This window comes from Populus trichocarpa, chromosome 11 (genome assembly GCF_000002775.5).
Source record: "Populus trichocarpa isolate Nisqually-1 chromosome 11, P.trichocarpa_v4.1, whole genome shotgun sequence".
NCBI lineage: Eukaryota > Viridiplantae > Streptophyta > Magnoliopsida > Malpighiales > Salicaceae > Populus > Populus trichocarpa.
The window spans coordinates 2,892,884-2,909,861 of record NC_037295.2 but is presented as its reverse complement, the minus strand read 5'-3'; the positions used below and the strand labels follow the sequence as shown (position 1 = coordinate 2,909,861).

The 16,978-nt window shown below is 30.8% G+C and overlaps 2 protein-coding genes across 3 annotated transcripts in view; both read left to right on the top strand.

Annotated features, from left to right (window-relative positions):
• Positions 1 to 1,739, top strand: part of LOC7497011 (G-type lectin S-receptor-like serine/threonine-protein kinase At1g11330) — a 66,000-nt gene extending 64,261 nt beyond the window's left edge. Inside the window, exons 6-10 of one of the 2 annotated variants that reach the window (XM_052445237.1) lie at positions 50 to 240; positions 318 to 528; positions 692 to 923; positions 1,007 to 1,157; positions 1,267 to 1,739. In XM_052445237.1, the coding sequence (XP_052301197.1) occupies positions 50 to 240; positions 318 to 528; positions 692 to 923; positions 1,007 to 1,157; positions 1,267 to 1,575 (1,094 nt within the window). In that variant the 3' untranslated portion in view covers positions 1,576 to 1,739. The remainder of the gene's footprint in view (positions 1 to 49; positions 241 to 317; positions 529 to 691; positions 924 to 1,006; positions 1,158 to 1,266) is intronic. The other variant, XM_052445235.1, reaches the window with a different exon arrangement.
• A 7,382-nt stretch (positions 1,740 to 9,121) lies between these two features.
• Positions 9,122 to 10,365, top strand: LOC18102957 (G-type lectin S-receptor-like serine/threonine-protein kinase SD1-13). Its single transcript, XM_024581441.1, has 2 exons — positions 9,122 to 9,620; positions 9,733 to 10,365. Exons 1-2 carry the CDS (start codon positions 9,459 to 9,461, stop codon positions 10,042 to 10,044), a joined length of 474 nt encoding a protein of 157 aa, XP_024437209.1. The 5' UTR covers positions 9,122 to 9,458; the 3' UTR covers positions 10,045 to 10,365.
• The last annotated feature ends 6,613 nt before the right edge of the window (positions 10,366 to 16,978 follow it).

The window sequence follows — 16,978 nt, the reverse complement described above, 5'->3', positions numbered from 1 at the left end:
AAGAAAAAAACAATTCTCAAATAATAACGATACTTCCACTTAAATTCAGAAAGGAATTTGATATGTGAGGAGACCTTATCGTCAGAAGCTCAAGATACAATTTTTGATGGAAACTTGCCCGAAAACATCATGGAAGTTAAACTTGAACCAGTCTTCAAATTACAAATTCTTGAAACTGCTACAAACAACTTTGACATATCCATGAAGCTTGGGCAGGGCGGCTTTGGTGCAGTATACAGGGTAACTCTTCTCAACTAAAGGTTCTTTACAGCTATTTAGAGCAAATAGGTATTTATCAGTTTGATATGACATTGTAGGGAAAATTGCCAGATGGACAGGAAATAGCTGTGAAAAGACTCTCTAGAACATCTGGTCAAGGGCTTGAAGAGCTCATGAATGAAGTTGTGGTGATTTCAAAACTCCAACACAGGAATCTTGTGAGACTTCTTGGTTGCTGTGTTGAAGGAGAAGAGATGATGTTGGTTTATGAGTACATGCCGAATAAAAGCTTGGATGCATTTCTCTTTGGTTAGGGCTACAGCTCTTTTTTGTTTAGCTACTACTTTTCTTGACTCGTTTTCAATTTCATAGATCATAAGTTTCAAGCAGGAGAAGCAGATTGCTACTTTTCTTGACTCATTTTCATTTGCCCATGTTTTCTCATGATTTTTTCTGGATACAATCTGTTTAGATTCACTCAGGAAAGGACAACTAGATTGGAAAAGACGCTTCCACATTATTAATGGAATTTGTCGAGGTCTTCTTTACCTTCACAGAGATTCTAGACTAAGAATTATTCATAGAGATCTGAAGCCAAGTAACATCTTATTGGACCACGAGCTGAATCCAAAAATTTCAGACTTTGGAATAGCCAGGATTTCTGGCGGTAATGAAGTCAATACTACCAGGGTTGTTGGAACATTGTAAGTAGTTTTTTTTTTTTTCTATTTTCACTCCTATTACTGTTTCTCTAATTTGAGCTCAGAAAGCTGTTATGCTTATGCAGTGGCTTTATGTCCCCTGAATATTTAATGGAAGGAAGATTTTCAGAGAAATCAGATGTGTTCAGCTTTGGAGTGGTGTTGCTGGAGATCGTGAGCGGAAGAAGGAACGCTCATTTTTATAGCAATGAGAATGCTTTGAGTCTTATAGGATTTGTATGTCTGTCCGCCACACTGCCTGAGATATATTTGGAAAGCACATTTCAATTTCTGATACTATTAAACTTGCAAACTCTTACTTGTATGATTGTATCAACATTTGCAGGCTTGGAAACTGTGGAATGAAGGTGACATTGCAGCTTTGGTCGATCCTGCAATATCAGATCCATGTTTTCAGGTGGAGATATTCCGATGCATACATATTGGTCTGTTGTGTGTGCAAGAATTGGCAAAAGATAGACCGGCCGTGTCAACTATCATTTCCATGCTAAATAGTGAAATTGTGGATCTTCCTACTCCAAAGAAACCAGCATTTGTTGAAAGGCAGAGTTCCTTGGATACAGAGTCCATTACTCAGAGCCATAAGATAAATTCCATTAACAATGTGACGATTTCTGATCTTAAAGGCCGATAGATTTCAGAACATGTTTACTTTTCTGTTTGATCATTGTGAAATGTCATATAACATTACATTGGTTGGAATGACATGATAATATTGGCATCAGAAAGTTAGTTTTGTGGTATTTGTATTCTACTTCCATATTGAACAAAATAAGAAAACTCAGAATTTTGACAAAATGCTCGTAATGACGGCTTCTGTACCTCCTTTACGAAAAGATGTGTTTTCGTTTAGAGAATCTCGGTCTGATTTACCTGCAAAAACAAAACATTGTAGCTTTGTCCACGTGTTAGGCAGAAAACGTTGCCACCGCCTCCACAGTTTGTGAGGCTATTTGGTTGAAGAACTTGCTGGCAGCAATGAGTCATTCACAGCAGAAGACGATTACTATATAGGTGGATAACGAGGCAGCAATCAAACTAGCCAAGAATCCAGTACAACATGGGAGAAGCAAACACATCGATATCAAGTTTCATTTTATTCGTGAACATGTAAAATAAAAGACAGTTGAACAAAAGTATTGTCAGCGGCAGATATTTTCACCAAGCCACAGTCTTTTGGAAGCTTTGTTAAGATAAGGGAAATGATTGGAACGAGGGAACTCCAGCTTGAAGGAGAATGCAATTGGTTTCTACTATGTCTATATGTAAATTAGATTAGTTTCCAATTAGCTATATCAGGATTGTTTAGATTAGTACGATTGTTCTTATCATTAGCTTGTAATCTCCATGTAATAGGGTCATGAGAGCAGGATTCAGATTAACAATAATTTGGAAACTGTAAGTTTCTTCGTCAAAGCTGGATTTGGCAGCTTGCTTACGAAACAGTTCATAACTATTAAAGATTATGGTCTTATATCATAATGTATAATAAAAACAATTCAACTATGACTTATATGAGCTCAATTATGTTAGATTGGTGCCTAAAATATGCTATTATTGCACTGAAAATTTGTTTAAAAACCAGTCCTCATTATCATTGTGATGATACAGCAAGGTCTTCTGACCTGCCTTTCCAGACTTCTTTGGTGTAAATAGCACTCCATGGTTTTACAGTATAAATTTAATCATCACCCACGTAAATATTGCAGGCAATGTCAAAATAGACCAAGTAAAACAATAATTTTAAGAGCTTCTAGGCAACACCTAACAGGAGCACGTCAATCATCTGAGGCAGGTGAATGTCTTGTGAAAATATCATAGAAAAATAAAAATGTTATCTCCCAAGCTCGTTGATCAGGTTCATCCTGAATAAATTTCACTATTTTAACATATAAAAATAAAAATGCTATCTCCCAAGCTAGTTGATCAGGTCATCCAGAATAAATTTCACTATTTTAACATAAGAAGGTCAAAATCTTAGAGTAAAACATTACCCTGCTTATGTAATATAACAGTGTGGTTAAACATTCTTTATCCATAGAAATTAACAGAAAACATAAAAAAGTGCCTGCTTTTAATTGCTAAACATAGTTTATCTTTGAAAAACAATATTTTGATTGCAACCAAGTAAAAGGACTGGAAGAGAAATATTCTTGTTCATGGCATCCTTTTTCTAAATTATCAGTTAGCCATTTGTTAGTCATCCATTCTCATCAATAACAAGTTATGGGACTTGGCAACTGCGAAGTTGCAGTAGCTCTTCTTCTGTTTCTATCGTATTCCTGTTCAGTTTATGGTTATGCATTAGATGCCATCACTCCTTCTCAACCCGTCAAAGATCCAGAAACTATAGTCTCTACCGGAAATAAGTTCGAGCTTGGATTTTTCAGCCCAGCTAATTCAACAAATCGATATGTCGGAATATGGTACAGTAATATATCAGTAGCAACTTAAGTACTATGGGTAGCCAACAGAAACAAGCCAATCAATGATTTTGTCATGACCCGATCCCCGATCCTGGATTTAGGGGCGGGGCTCCTACAAGGAAATTCTTTTACAGCCCCTCCCTTAACAATATTTATATTTTTAGTTTAAATAATAAAACAACTGAAATTTTAGCCTTTCTTAATTTTATTTTTTGTTTCCCACCCTGCCTGCTGGATTCATTACTCGCACATAAGCAAGGTCCTCCATCAAGGTTCTTTATCCTATGCGAACCTAAACTTGCATAAAACTTTTTCCTATATAACTCAATCGGAGGTCTAAGTAGCATTTACTATCATAATTAATTTCATAATATATTTTCTATAATAATTAATTTCATAATATATATTAACATCTTAATACAATCCTTAATACAAATTCAGTAAATGTGGAGCACTGACTAGACATAACATAATAGCATTAATTACAATCAAAAGAGCTGGTTCTAGAAGTCCAATAAAAATGACCTGATAAAACAAAGTTATACACCTGAAAATAATAAATAATAAGAGAGTAAGTTCAACAACACAATAAATAAATAACATTCAATATACACCTACGAAGTAATACAACAATAAGAAATATATACAAGTTTGGCTTATGCTTTTACAAGTGAGTTTCACAAGTAGGTCATAAAAAAAATATCATGAGGTAATGCTCGTCAGAAAATCAATATGCAGTGAGCATGACCCTCCAGAGTATGGGAAGATCAGTCACCACATGTTGGTGACTTCCCTCGATCAACTATGGTTCAAAACTACGATGTGCACAAAGACTAACACTACCCTATTAGCATGAGTATTCTGACTAGCATATCATAGGATCATAATCAAATAAAACATAATCATTTCTTAAAGGCTCAACTCATATAATCAATCAAATAAAAAGCTTTCAATTCAGGTGTGCATAATATCTCATATCAAGAAATTAGTTTCAATAAGTGATCATGCTTATTCATAAACAAGAGATAATAAGCAATATATATAATAGATAATAAGCAATATATATAATACCAAGAAGCATGATCAATTTCATACTAACAAATCAAATATCTATACTATTTATCTCACATATGGAATATTATTAACTCACCTGACTCAAAAGTAGAAGAGACACAAAAGCAGATATCGATGGAATCCTACTGATGCCTAGTAAGTGTAATGAAGTATCTGAATATAAAAAAAGACATATTAATGGTGTGTTTGTTTCCTAGAAAGTGGTTTCCGGGAAATAACTTTCCAAACTTTCCTGTGTTTGTTTGCCATTAAGAAAGTTGGTCAACGGAAAACACTTTCCAGTCAAAGGAAAATTTGTCTTAGTTTCCATGAAAGTGTTTTCCTTTTATTTTGGGCGGAAAACACTTTCCGGAAGTTGTGAAAAATTTAAAAATATCATATTATTTGCTGATTATATCAAATTTGGTCCTCAAACTTTTGATTGCTATATATATTTTGTTTTGAATATTTGTTTTTCAATTTCATCCCTTAGAATTTAATTTTTATATTAATTTTGGTCCTTATTTTTATAATTGTTATTTGCTTTTCCCTTATCATTTTTTAATTGAAATTTTTTATCTATTAAATTTGGTCCTCATTCTTTTGATTGTTACTTATTTTATTTAAAATAATTTATGAAATGTTAATTATTATTATTTTAATTTTTTCATCTTTTAATTTTTTAGATTTGATCTCTATTATTTTGATTATTATTTATTTTATTTAAGATAATTTATGAAATTATATTTTTTTTCAATTTTATTTTCATTTAACTTTTTAATTTGTAAAATTTGTTCCTCATTATTTTAATAAACTTGAAAAAAATAAAGCAGTAATAAGTTATTTTTCAGCTCATTTTTCATGACACTACCAAACACTGGAAAATGTTTTCCAACTTATTTTTCATTACACTACCAAACATCGGAAAATAATTCATTTTCCCGGAATTCACTTTCCAAAAGGAAACTACTTTCCAGCAAACAAACGGAGCCTAAAAATGACTCGAAACAGATAACATAAGAGATTACAATTCTAAGATTAGAGGCCAAAACGTAATTATAAAAGTGAAACGGATCCACCCGATCGATCAATTTGCTGCAAAGTATCTTTAGGGATCCAAGTTGAATTTGAATCGGGTCAGCCACCCAACAAACTAGAAACCGTTAAACCTTACCATTCATGGTAAAACAAAACTTGTTCATCCATAATAACATCAATGTTATCCTTTTGTGATGATGACAATGTAAAAGGGGTAGAGGTTTTAATAGGATCATTGGGAGGGGGATTAGGTGGCATCTCAAAGGGATCATTTGGAATAAGATATGGTTTATGTTATGCAACTAGATCCTCAATGTTAAATGTAGAGCTAATACCAAAATCAAGTTGTAAATCAATAACATAAGCATTCGAACCAACCCGTTGTTGCACTTTGAATGGCCTCGCACTACGCACATGCAATTTTTGATTAGTTTCTGAAGGATAGCATTCGGGTCTAATTTGTATCATAATATAGTCTTCAACATTAAATTCTTAGTCATCTCAACATGTAAATCTTGAACTCTACGAGCAAAAGACTCAGTTGACTCAGACACCTTAGTATGAGGAGACATGGGAAGAAAGTCGAAAGGCTTCTAAGGCCTATAATCATGTACAACTTCAAATGGACTCATGTCAATCGACATATTAATAGAGCTCTTATAAGCAAATTGGGTCGTATGAAGAACCAAATCATAATTATTGTTATGATCACTCACTAGACATCTCAAAAGGTTGTCTAAACTCTTATTAACCACCTCAGTTTGGGAGTGGTAGGCACTAGAAAATTTCAAATTTATTCCCACCATATGTCAAAGGATTTTCAAAAAATAACTCATAAATCTAACATCTATATCTGAGACTATAGTTTGAGGAAGACCATACAACTTGACAATCTCGTCAAAATAGAGTTTCACAACTCTAGAAGCATATATGGTCTTAGTATAAGGGATAAAGTGGGTCATCTTAGAGAAGCGGTTGACAACCACAAAAATAAAATTATGCTTCTTTGCAGTACGTGGAAGCCCAAGCACAAAATCTATACATACATCTTGTCAAAAGCAAGTGGGGAACAGATAATGGGGTGTAAAGATTAATGTTCTGTTATCTATGATTAGCTAGTTGACATGTTTGAAATTAACATACCAACTTAGCTACATCTCTCTTTAATCTAGACCAAAAGAACTAACATTTTACCTCTTCAATGGTTTTATTTCTCTGAAAGTATCTTAATAAAACATTAAAAGAACTAATGTGTTTGTTGTGGTCCCTATAGGCACTAATCATATGGTAACCGAATAGATTATTTGTTTTTTCTTTTAAATTGTGATGTCATTCATATTAAATAATAATAACAAGTATATTGGCTCGTGTTCGCAGCGAGTCGATATCAAATTTTTTAAAAAAAAAAAATATTAAGAGTATGGAAAATATTTTAATAGTATTATTAAACTTAACCAAATGGGTTAATTTTTAAATCTCCACTCAACTCCTTGCTAAACCCAAACGCCTTGGGTCTGGCTGCCATGTCAGACCCAAGATACTTAATTTGTGTAATTTTATAGATGATTTCTTCACTAAAATTAGAGATCAATAAAAAAACAATTGAGTGAATTTTAGGGATGTGTGTGGTTAATGTCCCAAAATAGAAGAAAGAAATATAGAAAAAATAAAAATATATTTAATTAAAAAGACAAAGATGAAAATACAAAATAAATATGTTTTTAAGAAATATTATAAGTGAATTCCTATATTTAAAAAAAAAACGCATGGGTCTAGCATGGTTACCAGGCACAGGTGCCTAGGCATGCCAGACCGAGACGCTTGGGTCTGGTATGTTTGTCAAACCCAAGTATCTAGCGTATGGCATGGCTCAAGTGCCTTGGGTGTAGCAGCCATGCCAAACCCAAGCGCCTTGGGTCTGGTAGATATGTCAATCCCAAGCCATAAGGTAAAGCTCGTTAGAAAATCAAAATGCAATGAGCATGAGACTCCGTACTATGGGATGATCAATCCACACAGGTTGGTGACTCCCTCGACCAACTAAGTTTCAGATACGTTGTGCACAAAGACTAACACTATCCTATTAACATGTGTGTTTTGACTGACATACCATAAGTTTATATCATCATAATCAAACAAATAAATCCATATCTCAAGACTCAACTCATGACATCAATCAAATGAGAAGCTATCAATTCTTAAGTCAATTCAAAAGTATATATGAGCTCATATCAAGAATTTAGATTCAATAATTGATCATACTTTATCGTAACAACGATAATAAACAACATATATATCATTAAGAAACATGATCCAATTCGCATTAACAATTTAAATATTTATATTATTTCTCATGCATATGGAAAAGTTTCTACTCACCTTACTCAAAAGTGAACAAAACTCAAAAGCAGATACCGAAAGAAATCCTACTAATGTCCCGCAAGTAAAATATGAGGATTATTTGAATACAAAATAAGATATGCTAAAAAAACGACTCGAAAAGAAAGTACAATCTATTTAATACACTTAACTAAGGGTCTAACTCTTAACCCTATATATTTATGAACCAAACTAGTGATTTTTTCCAAAAACCCACAAATTAAATGGTTTTCCCGAAATTTAATTCAAAAGAAAAGAAATCCTAAATCTTGATAATAATTCACCAAATAAACCTCAATTATTCATCAAAACAATCTGAAAAACTAAAATTATAGCTAGGGACCAATCTGGAATTTATCAGATTTTTAGTGGTTAAAATGTAATTTTGTCAAATTAGAGTACCAAAATGAAAATATTGCAAATTCATAACTATACTGAAATTTTGCCCAGAATTCATCCTCAATTCTGTCCAGAATCTCGAATTATACTCCAGTGACCAATCTGTAATTTTTCCAAAGTTTGGGGACTAAACTGTAATTTTCACAAATTGAGGGACCAAACTGAAATTTCACTGTCTTCAACCTCAAACCCAGATTTTTTCACTGATCACCTAATGATTTACTAAAATATCTAACTCAATTTTATTATTTAAACAAATCATAACTCAAAATCATCATCTTTACCCAAAATCTTTCAAAATCAACTAAATAAATCATTACCCATAACAATTAACTCATAATAACGCAATTAACCCATAACTCAATATTCTAATCAATTCATCAATTAAACCCAAAACAAAATCTTCAAAACTCTAATCTTCAACAAAACCAAAAATCAAAGCTAAATAATACAATTATACACATCAAAACATAAACTTAACCTTTTAAACTTATTTTTATCTAACTCTCTTCTCTTTCCCTTATCTTTCTCTCTTTTTTCTTTTTCTTCTTTCCCCTTTTCTTCTCTCATGCTGGTTCTCTCTCTCTTAAACCAGATTTTCTTCTCTCTCTTTTTTTCAATTTATACTTATTAGTTATCAAGTTTTATTCAATTACCACAATATTTCTTATTTATTTATATTTTCTTTTAAGCCTCCAAGGATATTATTTCCTTTTCCTATTTATTTTTTTCAAATCATCACAACTGCCCTTCCTATATGCTACCTGCATTACATGTGAATCAGATCACCTTCTTTAATCGTTCATTTTTTTAACCTTACGTGATTTCGTTTGTTTGTTTGTTTTTTTTTTTTTTTTTTTTTTTGCTTGAATTTATATAGATCAACTCAGGCAAGAATCTCTAGATTGGAAAAAACGATTCAACATCATTGAAGGAGTTTGTCAAGGTCTCCTTTATCTTCACAGGGATACAAGACTAAGAATTATTCATCGTGATCTGAAGGCAAGCAACATTTTGTTGGACCAAGAACTAAAGCCAAATATTTTCAGATTTTGGAATGGCTAGAATTTATTAGAGGCAATGAAGATCAAGTCAGTACTAGAAGGGTAGTCGGAACCCTGTAAGAACCCTTGTCTATTCAAACTCCAGCCTTTCACTGTATCCCATGCGTTGAACTTACCTATTCAAACCTTGTAAGGTCAAAAATCTTTTTCATGTTTTAATGATGTTGTACTGTGGCTATATGGCTCCTCATGAATATGCAATGGAGGGTAGATTCTCGGAGAAATCAGATGTCTTCAGCTTTGGGGTTTTAGAGATTGTAAGCGGGAGAAGAAATACTAGTTTCTATTGGAATGAGCAAGCCTTGAGTCTTTTAGGATTTGTATGTCCATACAACTCAATGCATCATAAGTCATATGTAAAAGCTTGAATTTTCGTTTCTGACAAATTTTAAAGTGCGACATGCTTATTTCTATTACTATTTCGCTTTGCAGACATGGAAATTATGGAATGAAGGCAACATTTCAGCTCTAGTAGATCCAGTAATATCCGATCCGAGTGCACGGGCGGAAATATATAGATGCATACATGTTGGCCTGTTGTGTGTTCTAGAGTTCCCAGAAGATAGACCAACAGCTTCTACTGTCATTTCAATGCTGAATAGTGAAATTTCTCATCTTCCAACTCCAATGCAGCCGCCATTTGCTGAAAGGAGACACCACTTGAATGAAGAGATATTACTTCATCGAAGTCATCAACAATATTCCATTAATAATTTGACACTCACAGGTGTTGATGGCAGATAATGCTAGTTCATATTGGAAAATTTTTAAGCTTCAGGGGCCGGAGTGAAACCTTGAGAAATCTGTGAGTGTTAAACTATAGTTCCACTGATTCTGATAGCCTGCACACTAGTTTTCTCTTTTCTACGAAATTTTCCACCTCTTTAGTTGTTTTGAAAGATTGATTGTTTTGAAATTAGTTGAGAATCATATAGTAAGGGTGTATTTGAAGTTTTGTGAATTTTAAAATATGAAGCAGAGGTCGCCTCATTCATCTTAATTTTTGTAATTCAAGGATGTAAGCATAATATGATCTTATGAGAACGATTTAGTTTGAGTTTTTAACAGTTGTGATTAATTATGGAATTAATTTTTTATTGAAATCCATCCTCAATGATCAAATTAAAAGATTAAAAGAGAAAAAAATTAAAATATGCTTTACAAACGTTCATCTTATACTACTTTAAAAGTCATATTTTGAAAGATTATAAAATTGTTGAGATTGATCTTCAAAAATCTGAAGAGTACTTTGGAATTGGAAGAAACATGGCTTCCTCTTACGCTGAGAGGTCGACCCTATCATATGTTGAAAGGGGCATATCCACCACAAGCATGGTGAAAAGGTTCGGCCCACCATATTATTTTTTGCAATTAGTTTGAGGTTTCAACAATTGTTTTTAAGAAGAAATAATTTCTTTTCTTTTTTTATTTCTTTTTAAGTTAGATTTCTTTTTTTCTTTTTTTTTGTTTAAGTTTAAGAGAGTGTTTGGGAGTGTGGTTGCGGTTGTTTTTTAAAGTGTTTTTTGTTTGGAAATGTATTAAAATATTTTTTTTATTTTTAAAAAATTATTTTTGACATCAGCACACCAAAATTATCTGAAAACACAAAAAAAAATTAATTTGAAGGAAAGAAAAGAATAAAAAAATTTTAATTTTTTTTAAAAAAATTTTAAAACGCAAAATATAAAGTACTTTTTTATAGAATTTTAAGGTAGTCATTTGTATATATTGCAAAGTACTTTTCAAAATATTTTTTATTTGAAAATATATTAAAATAATTTTTTATATTTTTTATTTTTAACATCATCATATCAAAATTATTAAAAAATATTAAAAAATATTAATTTAAATATTTTTTTTTAAGTGAAACACACTTTAAATAATTATCCAAATGCAAAAGTTACCCCATTTTCAAATTTCCAAACGTGCTTATAAATTTATAAATGGATTTATCTTTTTTAATACTTATTTTATAAAATTTATCACCATCAAAATCTAGGGCTCTTAATTTCAGTGGGCTCCAAAACTTCAATCTGTAGAAGATAAACCAACAGAGCTCCTACTGTAATTTCAATAGTGAATAGTGAATCCACAGAAACTGCTATTTTCTGATAGGAAGTCCTACTTCAATGCAATGTAGAGTTGCTTCACCTAAACACAGAAAGATTTCCATTGATAATGTGACAGCCAAAGTTTCTCGTGTCTGGTGGCAGAAAATTAAATCCTGTCAACAAAAATAAAATAAAATAAAATAAAAGAATAAAAGACGACAAGAATAAATATTTTAATTCAAATATTTATTATTGAATATTTTCTTAAGTAATATCTTGATATAAAAATTCTACTTAAACAGAAACAATACAAAAATAAAATGATAAGCGTAAATAATAAAGAATTTTTCATTCATGTATGCTGACAAGGGGTGAGATGCATTCACGATCCCTTAAGCTTTCTAAATTGATTCTATTTCCTATTTTACTTTAATTTTGATCACATCGGACCTTATACTTTATTTTGGATGGATCAGATCAATTAAGGAAAAATTATATATCACAATATCTCAAAAATCACAAAATCATAAACAATATATAATTCAGTAACCAACCATAAGCCTTTGAAAGATTCAAATATTTGAAATGAAAATAAAATACTTGTCGTGTAAAATTAATCAACCATTAAATATGTTAATAAATACAAAAGTAAATTAGTATGACTTGTTTGAGTGAGCTAGCCAAGAGTGAAATAGTTGTCACGCTTAAATGGCGATCTAGTTAAAAATATAATTTCACGATACCATCGTTTTAACATCTACCTAACCTTAGCTTAAATGTAAAATAACATACTATCAAATAATTAAATAAAAAAAATAAAGAGTAAAATGAAAAGATAGCAACACATTATACCGACATGAGTAATGAAAACAATCACAACCAGTTAACTCGGTTGAACAATCTATATTTCCTTTTCCTTCTTTTATTCTCTTCCTAGTTGAGTCTTGATTGGGTCTTATTCTCTTTAATATTTATTTGGTTGGATTGAATCTAGAACTAAATTAAGGAGTTATAAAAGAATTAAAGATGAAATTTAAGAAACAAATAAATATTGAATGATGAAACTGAAAAATACGAGCATAAGAAAAGAAAAAAAAAAGCAAGCTTGAGTGAATCTTCTAAATCATGGTTAATTTTTCAAACCCGCAATCCATGAAATTCTAGACCCAGGTTCAACTAAGAAACTCAATTCCCAACCAATTTAATATTGAATGATGAAATAAAAAAATATTTTAATCTAAAAATTTGTCAAAGTAAAATAAATAATAATTAAAAAAATAAGGATCAAATTTGACATAAAATCAAATCAAATCAAATATCAAGGCATGAAGTGGAAAAACGAATTCAAATAAGAAAAGGATTTAGAACAAAATAAATAATGATTAAAAGAATAAGGATCAAATTCGATATATGAAAAAATTAGAGGATGAAATTGAAAAAAAAATTATAAATCACTTTCAATAAAAATAATAACAATTAAAAGAATATGAACCAAATCTAAAAGCTAAACAAAGTTAATGACTAATTTGAAAATTTAAAGGTCAAGGAGAAGAGAAAAAAGAAGAAAAAAAAAAAGATCATCATTGCTCAACCAAAAGTTTGTATGCCACACCCTCTACCCAAGAATGGAGGGGATGCTAAGACCACTGTTTTTAAACCCAGTCCGGTAGTCGACCCGGCCCAAAACCGAGGTCATGGGTTTTGACCGGGTCAATCCTAATTTTTTTTATAAATCAAAATGACATCGTTTTGGTAAAAAATAAAAACATAGTCAACGGGTTCCAACCGGATTTTTGACCGGGTCTTGTTGGGTCAACCCGCCGAGTCAACCAAGTTTTTAACTAACCTTATTTTTTCATAAACCCAACCCGATTTCAACTCCGGGTCGACCTGCGGAGCCGGGGCCGAGTTTTAAAACTATGGCTAAAACGATTCAAATACTACGCCATAAGCTACCATTTGAACGCTTCGCTCAAGTAGTGTAGAGGCATTTTACATGCGTTCCACGCGCCAACTAATTTTTAAAAAATAATATTTTATATTTATTAAAAAATATATATTTTAATTCAATTTGACAATAACAAAAAACCAGGATGAAAATACAAAAAAAAAAAAAAATCTTTGTATGCTTGTTAAAGAAATTTTTGCTTTGAAAGATAATATAGTTATTTTACCATGTTGTAAAAAGTGAAAAGTCTAAAAGGTCCAAAGATATTAGTACTAAGAACCTTGTTTTTAATAGTAATTTAGTTATTTTATTCTAATTAAAAAAAATAAAAAAAATAGATATATCACTAATCAATCTAATAATGACGAATAAATAATGAGAAAAACCAAATTATCTATGATAGCAAGGCCATTGATTTTTTTTTTTTTGGAAATGTGAAATGATAATTACATTGTTACATGAATAATGATTTTACTTTGCTTGTTTATTATTATTATTATTATTATTATTATTTTGTTATATGCTGTATTGTCTCTGTTTTGAAGACTTGGCTTGCACATTAGTTTTCTCCGTTCTCCATTGATACTCATGCCCTCCCCCCGCATTTATCACGTTTGTCTCTAGCAAAAGTTTCTCTGAACGAGGAACTTTCTTGTAGTCTTTCTGAGTACTCGATTCCGATTTTTCCACCTTTTAGGTGTAATTTTTCCTTCAAGCTACATATGTTTTTGGGTGTCTATGTAGGATAGTCGTGATAGCAGAGCCATCCCTCACATGTATCACATTAGCAGCTACGTTCTGAGATTTTATCATTTTCCAAGCTCTAAACGTTTTTGGGTGTCTTAGTTTCCAAATTTCCTACTGATTTGACTCGGAGATTTGACTTGGAGATCGTAGATTGGGAATTGAGCACGAGGTGGGTTCCCATTATGAATAACGCCAAATTTATCTTCAAAAGTACAGGAAAAATAGTAGCTGTTAGTTGGGTTAGATGATGCCACTGCCTAATTCTGGACTTGAAGCAGTGGACATGGAGACCCTGGAAAATATGTGTGCCTTAAAACACCATCTTCGAGGAATATCTTGTCTTCTGGCTACTGATTATGGATTTAGCATGCTTTTTAATCAGAAATATGTCCACTTTCAACTAAAGAAATCTCAATTGCCATTGCGTATTTGGTTGGAATGCACTGGTTAGTTTAGATGATATAAATGGGTTTTTGTTTTCTAGATTATCATTTAAGATTAAATGGTATAATTAATTTTTATCATCAACATCTTTATTTTGGATTGCTTGAAAAAATCTATATTCTTGAAAAATTAATTTGATGCATTAGATTTGATATGATACTTATAAAATTGATGGGATTAATCATATATAAACCTATTCAGGAGTGTGGTTGCAGTTGCTTTTTAAAATATTTTTTGTGTTGAAATGCATTAAAACAATATTTTTATATTTTTTAAAATTAGCGTATCAAAATTATTCAAAATACATATAAAAAATAATTTTTAATAAAAAAATTTTAATTTTTTAAAAACACAGTATAACCGCGTTTTCTAAAAATAAAAAAGTAATTCAAAAAAGCATGAAGAATAAAAAATAGTATGACTTATAACGATACTTCTTCACGTAACATTTGGAAAAGTTGTGGGTTTTAGCTGTAATCATGATTTTTGAATACTTAAAAATATTATCCTTTGAAAATAACACATGGAATGGAATGGAATGTTGAATTGGTTTTTAAAATATTACCAAAAACTTAAAAACCACGAGCACAACTAAATTGATGATTCCAAAATAGGTAGAAAAGTCGGCTCTTCTGTACGTGTCTGCGTTTTTCGCATTATAGTGCAAAAAGTTTTTTTTTATAAATAATTTTTATTTAAAAGTATATTAAATAATTATTTTTATTTTTTATTTTTAATATCACCATTTCAAAATTATAAAAAAAAACATATTAAAAATATTAATATAATATTAAAAAATACAACTTAAAAATAACATGGTTTTTATCTGCCAAAACTTTTGGAGGATTTGGGATTTGGTGGCAATATTGTTAAAGGTGTTAGTATCTGTTTTGGATACTAAATGTTTTTTTAAAGTATTTTTTTAAATATATTTAAATATTTTTTTACTTTTAAAATTTATTTTTAATATTAATATATTAAATTAATCAAAAAATATTAAATAATTAATTAAAAATTAAAAATCTTCAAAAGTATATTCAAACTGTAATAACAAACGTGTTCTTAACTATGATTACAACTATAATTTTGAAATCTAACCTGGCCTGACGGATTAATTCGGGGCTGGAATCGGGTTGCGTTTAAAAAAAATTAAAAAAAAAACTCGAAATAATCCGATAAGATTCAATTAAAAACCTGATTAACTTTTGTTTTTATTAAAATAATATCATTTTGATTTAAAAAAAATTGATTCAGGTAACCTAATAATACAGTCAAAACTCCAAATCTAGATCTTGAACCGGAAAGACCACCTGGGTTTAAAAATTATCATTACAAATACTGTACTTTTTAAAAACACAATTCAACTGTAATACCGAACATGTTATTAGCTCGTTGACCACTACTCTATTTTTTTATTTGTTGCATCACGAAAATGCCGTCATCAACCACTAGTTTATCCTATTCTGACTTCTGAGAATATAATACAGCAGCGACTTGGAAGCTTCTGATGGTCAACTTCGATAGTAAAAAAAAAAATAATTGGATCAAAAAATGATCAATTTTCTCAATTGGATCCAAAAGCATCCACGATTGAGTCGCATGTAGGTTTGTTATTGTTTTCCGTCCATTTAAACCAATATTCTATAAATGTTATTGTTTTTCAGTTATAAAAGTTTGTGATTAAAGGATTTGTTTCATCTATAATCTCAGCTTCGAGCTCTATAATTGCTAATATGATAACAGCTGGAGGCTTACATGATCGTTAAGTTCAAGGCCCGTGGGATTAGTCGAGAAGTGCGCAAGCTGGCCCGGACACCCACGTTAATAATAAAAAAAAAATTGTGTATGGGAATTCATAAAAAATTTCATGAGAAAAATGGGGAAATTACACTTTACTTTTTATTTTTTTTTATTTCAAGATAAACCACCAATCAACAATGTTATTAAATTTTATCTGACTTGGAAAATAAATCAGGTTATTTATCACCCAATCTAGATTGAGTTTCAAAAATATCTAGTAGATCTAGTTTTGATTTTTAAAAATAAAATAAAATGATTTTGATTTAAATTTTTTAAAATATTAAAATAAAATTATTTTAAATTAATATCTATGTTTAATAACATTTGCAAATAAGATCTCCCGTTTTTTTAACTTAAGCAATCTTGATTTATTTTTTTATTTTTTCTAAATCAAGAAAGTTAAGTATTTCGTGGAAACTTCATGATCATGATGAATATGGACCCACATATTCCTCATGTAGGTTCCCTTCCATGCATTCCATTCCAAACCTTGGGCCATTAATAGCGATGAACTCCACAACTTTATTCTCTTAATACCCAAGATATTTAACTAATTAATAAACACTCTTCAGCCGCCAAAGCTTGCTTCGTTCATAATGTCGCCGGTGACAAAAATATTTCACGTGGGGATTTGCTTAAGAAACCTTTTCTTTTTCTTTTTCTTTTTTCCTTCATCATCAACTTGACG

What these genes read in the sequence shown, in the direction of transcription:
- LOC18102957 (XM_024581441.1), top strand. Translation starts at nt 9,459, where the DNA reads ATGATGTTGTACTGTGGCTATATGGCTCCTCATGAATATGCAATGGAG. An exon ending in CCTTGAGTCTTTTAGGATTT is followed by an intron (nt 9,621 to 9,732) that starts GTATGTCCATAC and finishes TTCGCTTTGCAG; the next exon opens with ACATGGAAATTATGGAATGA.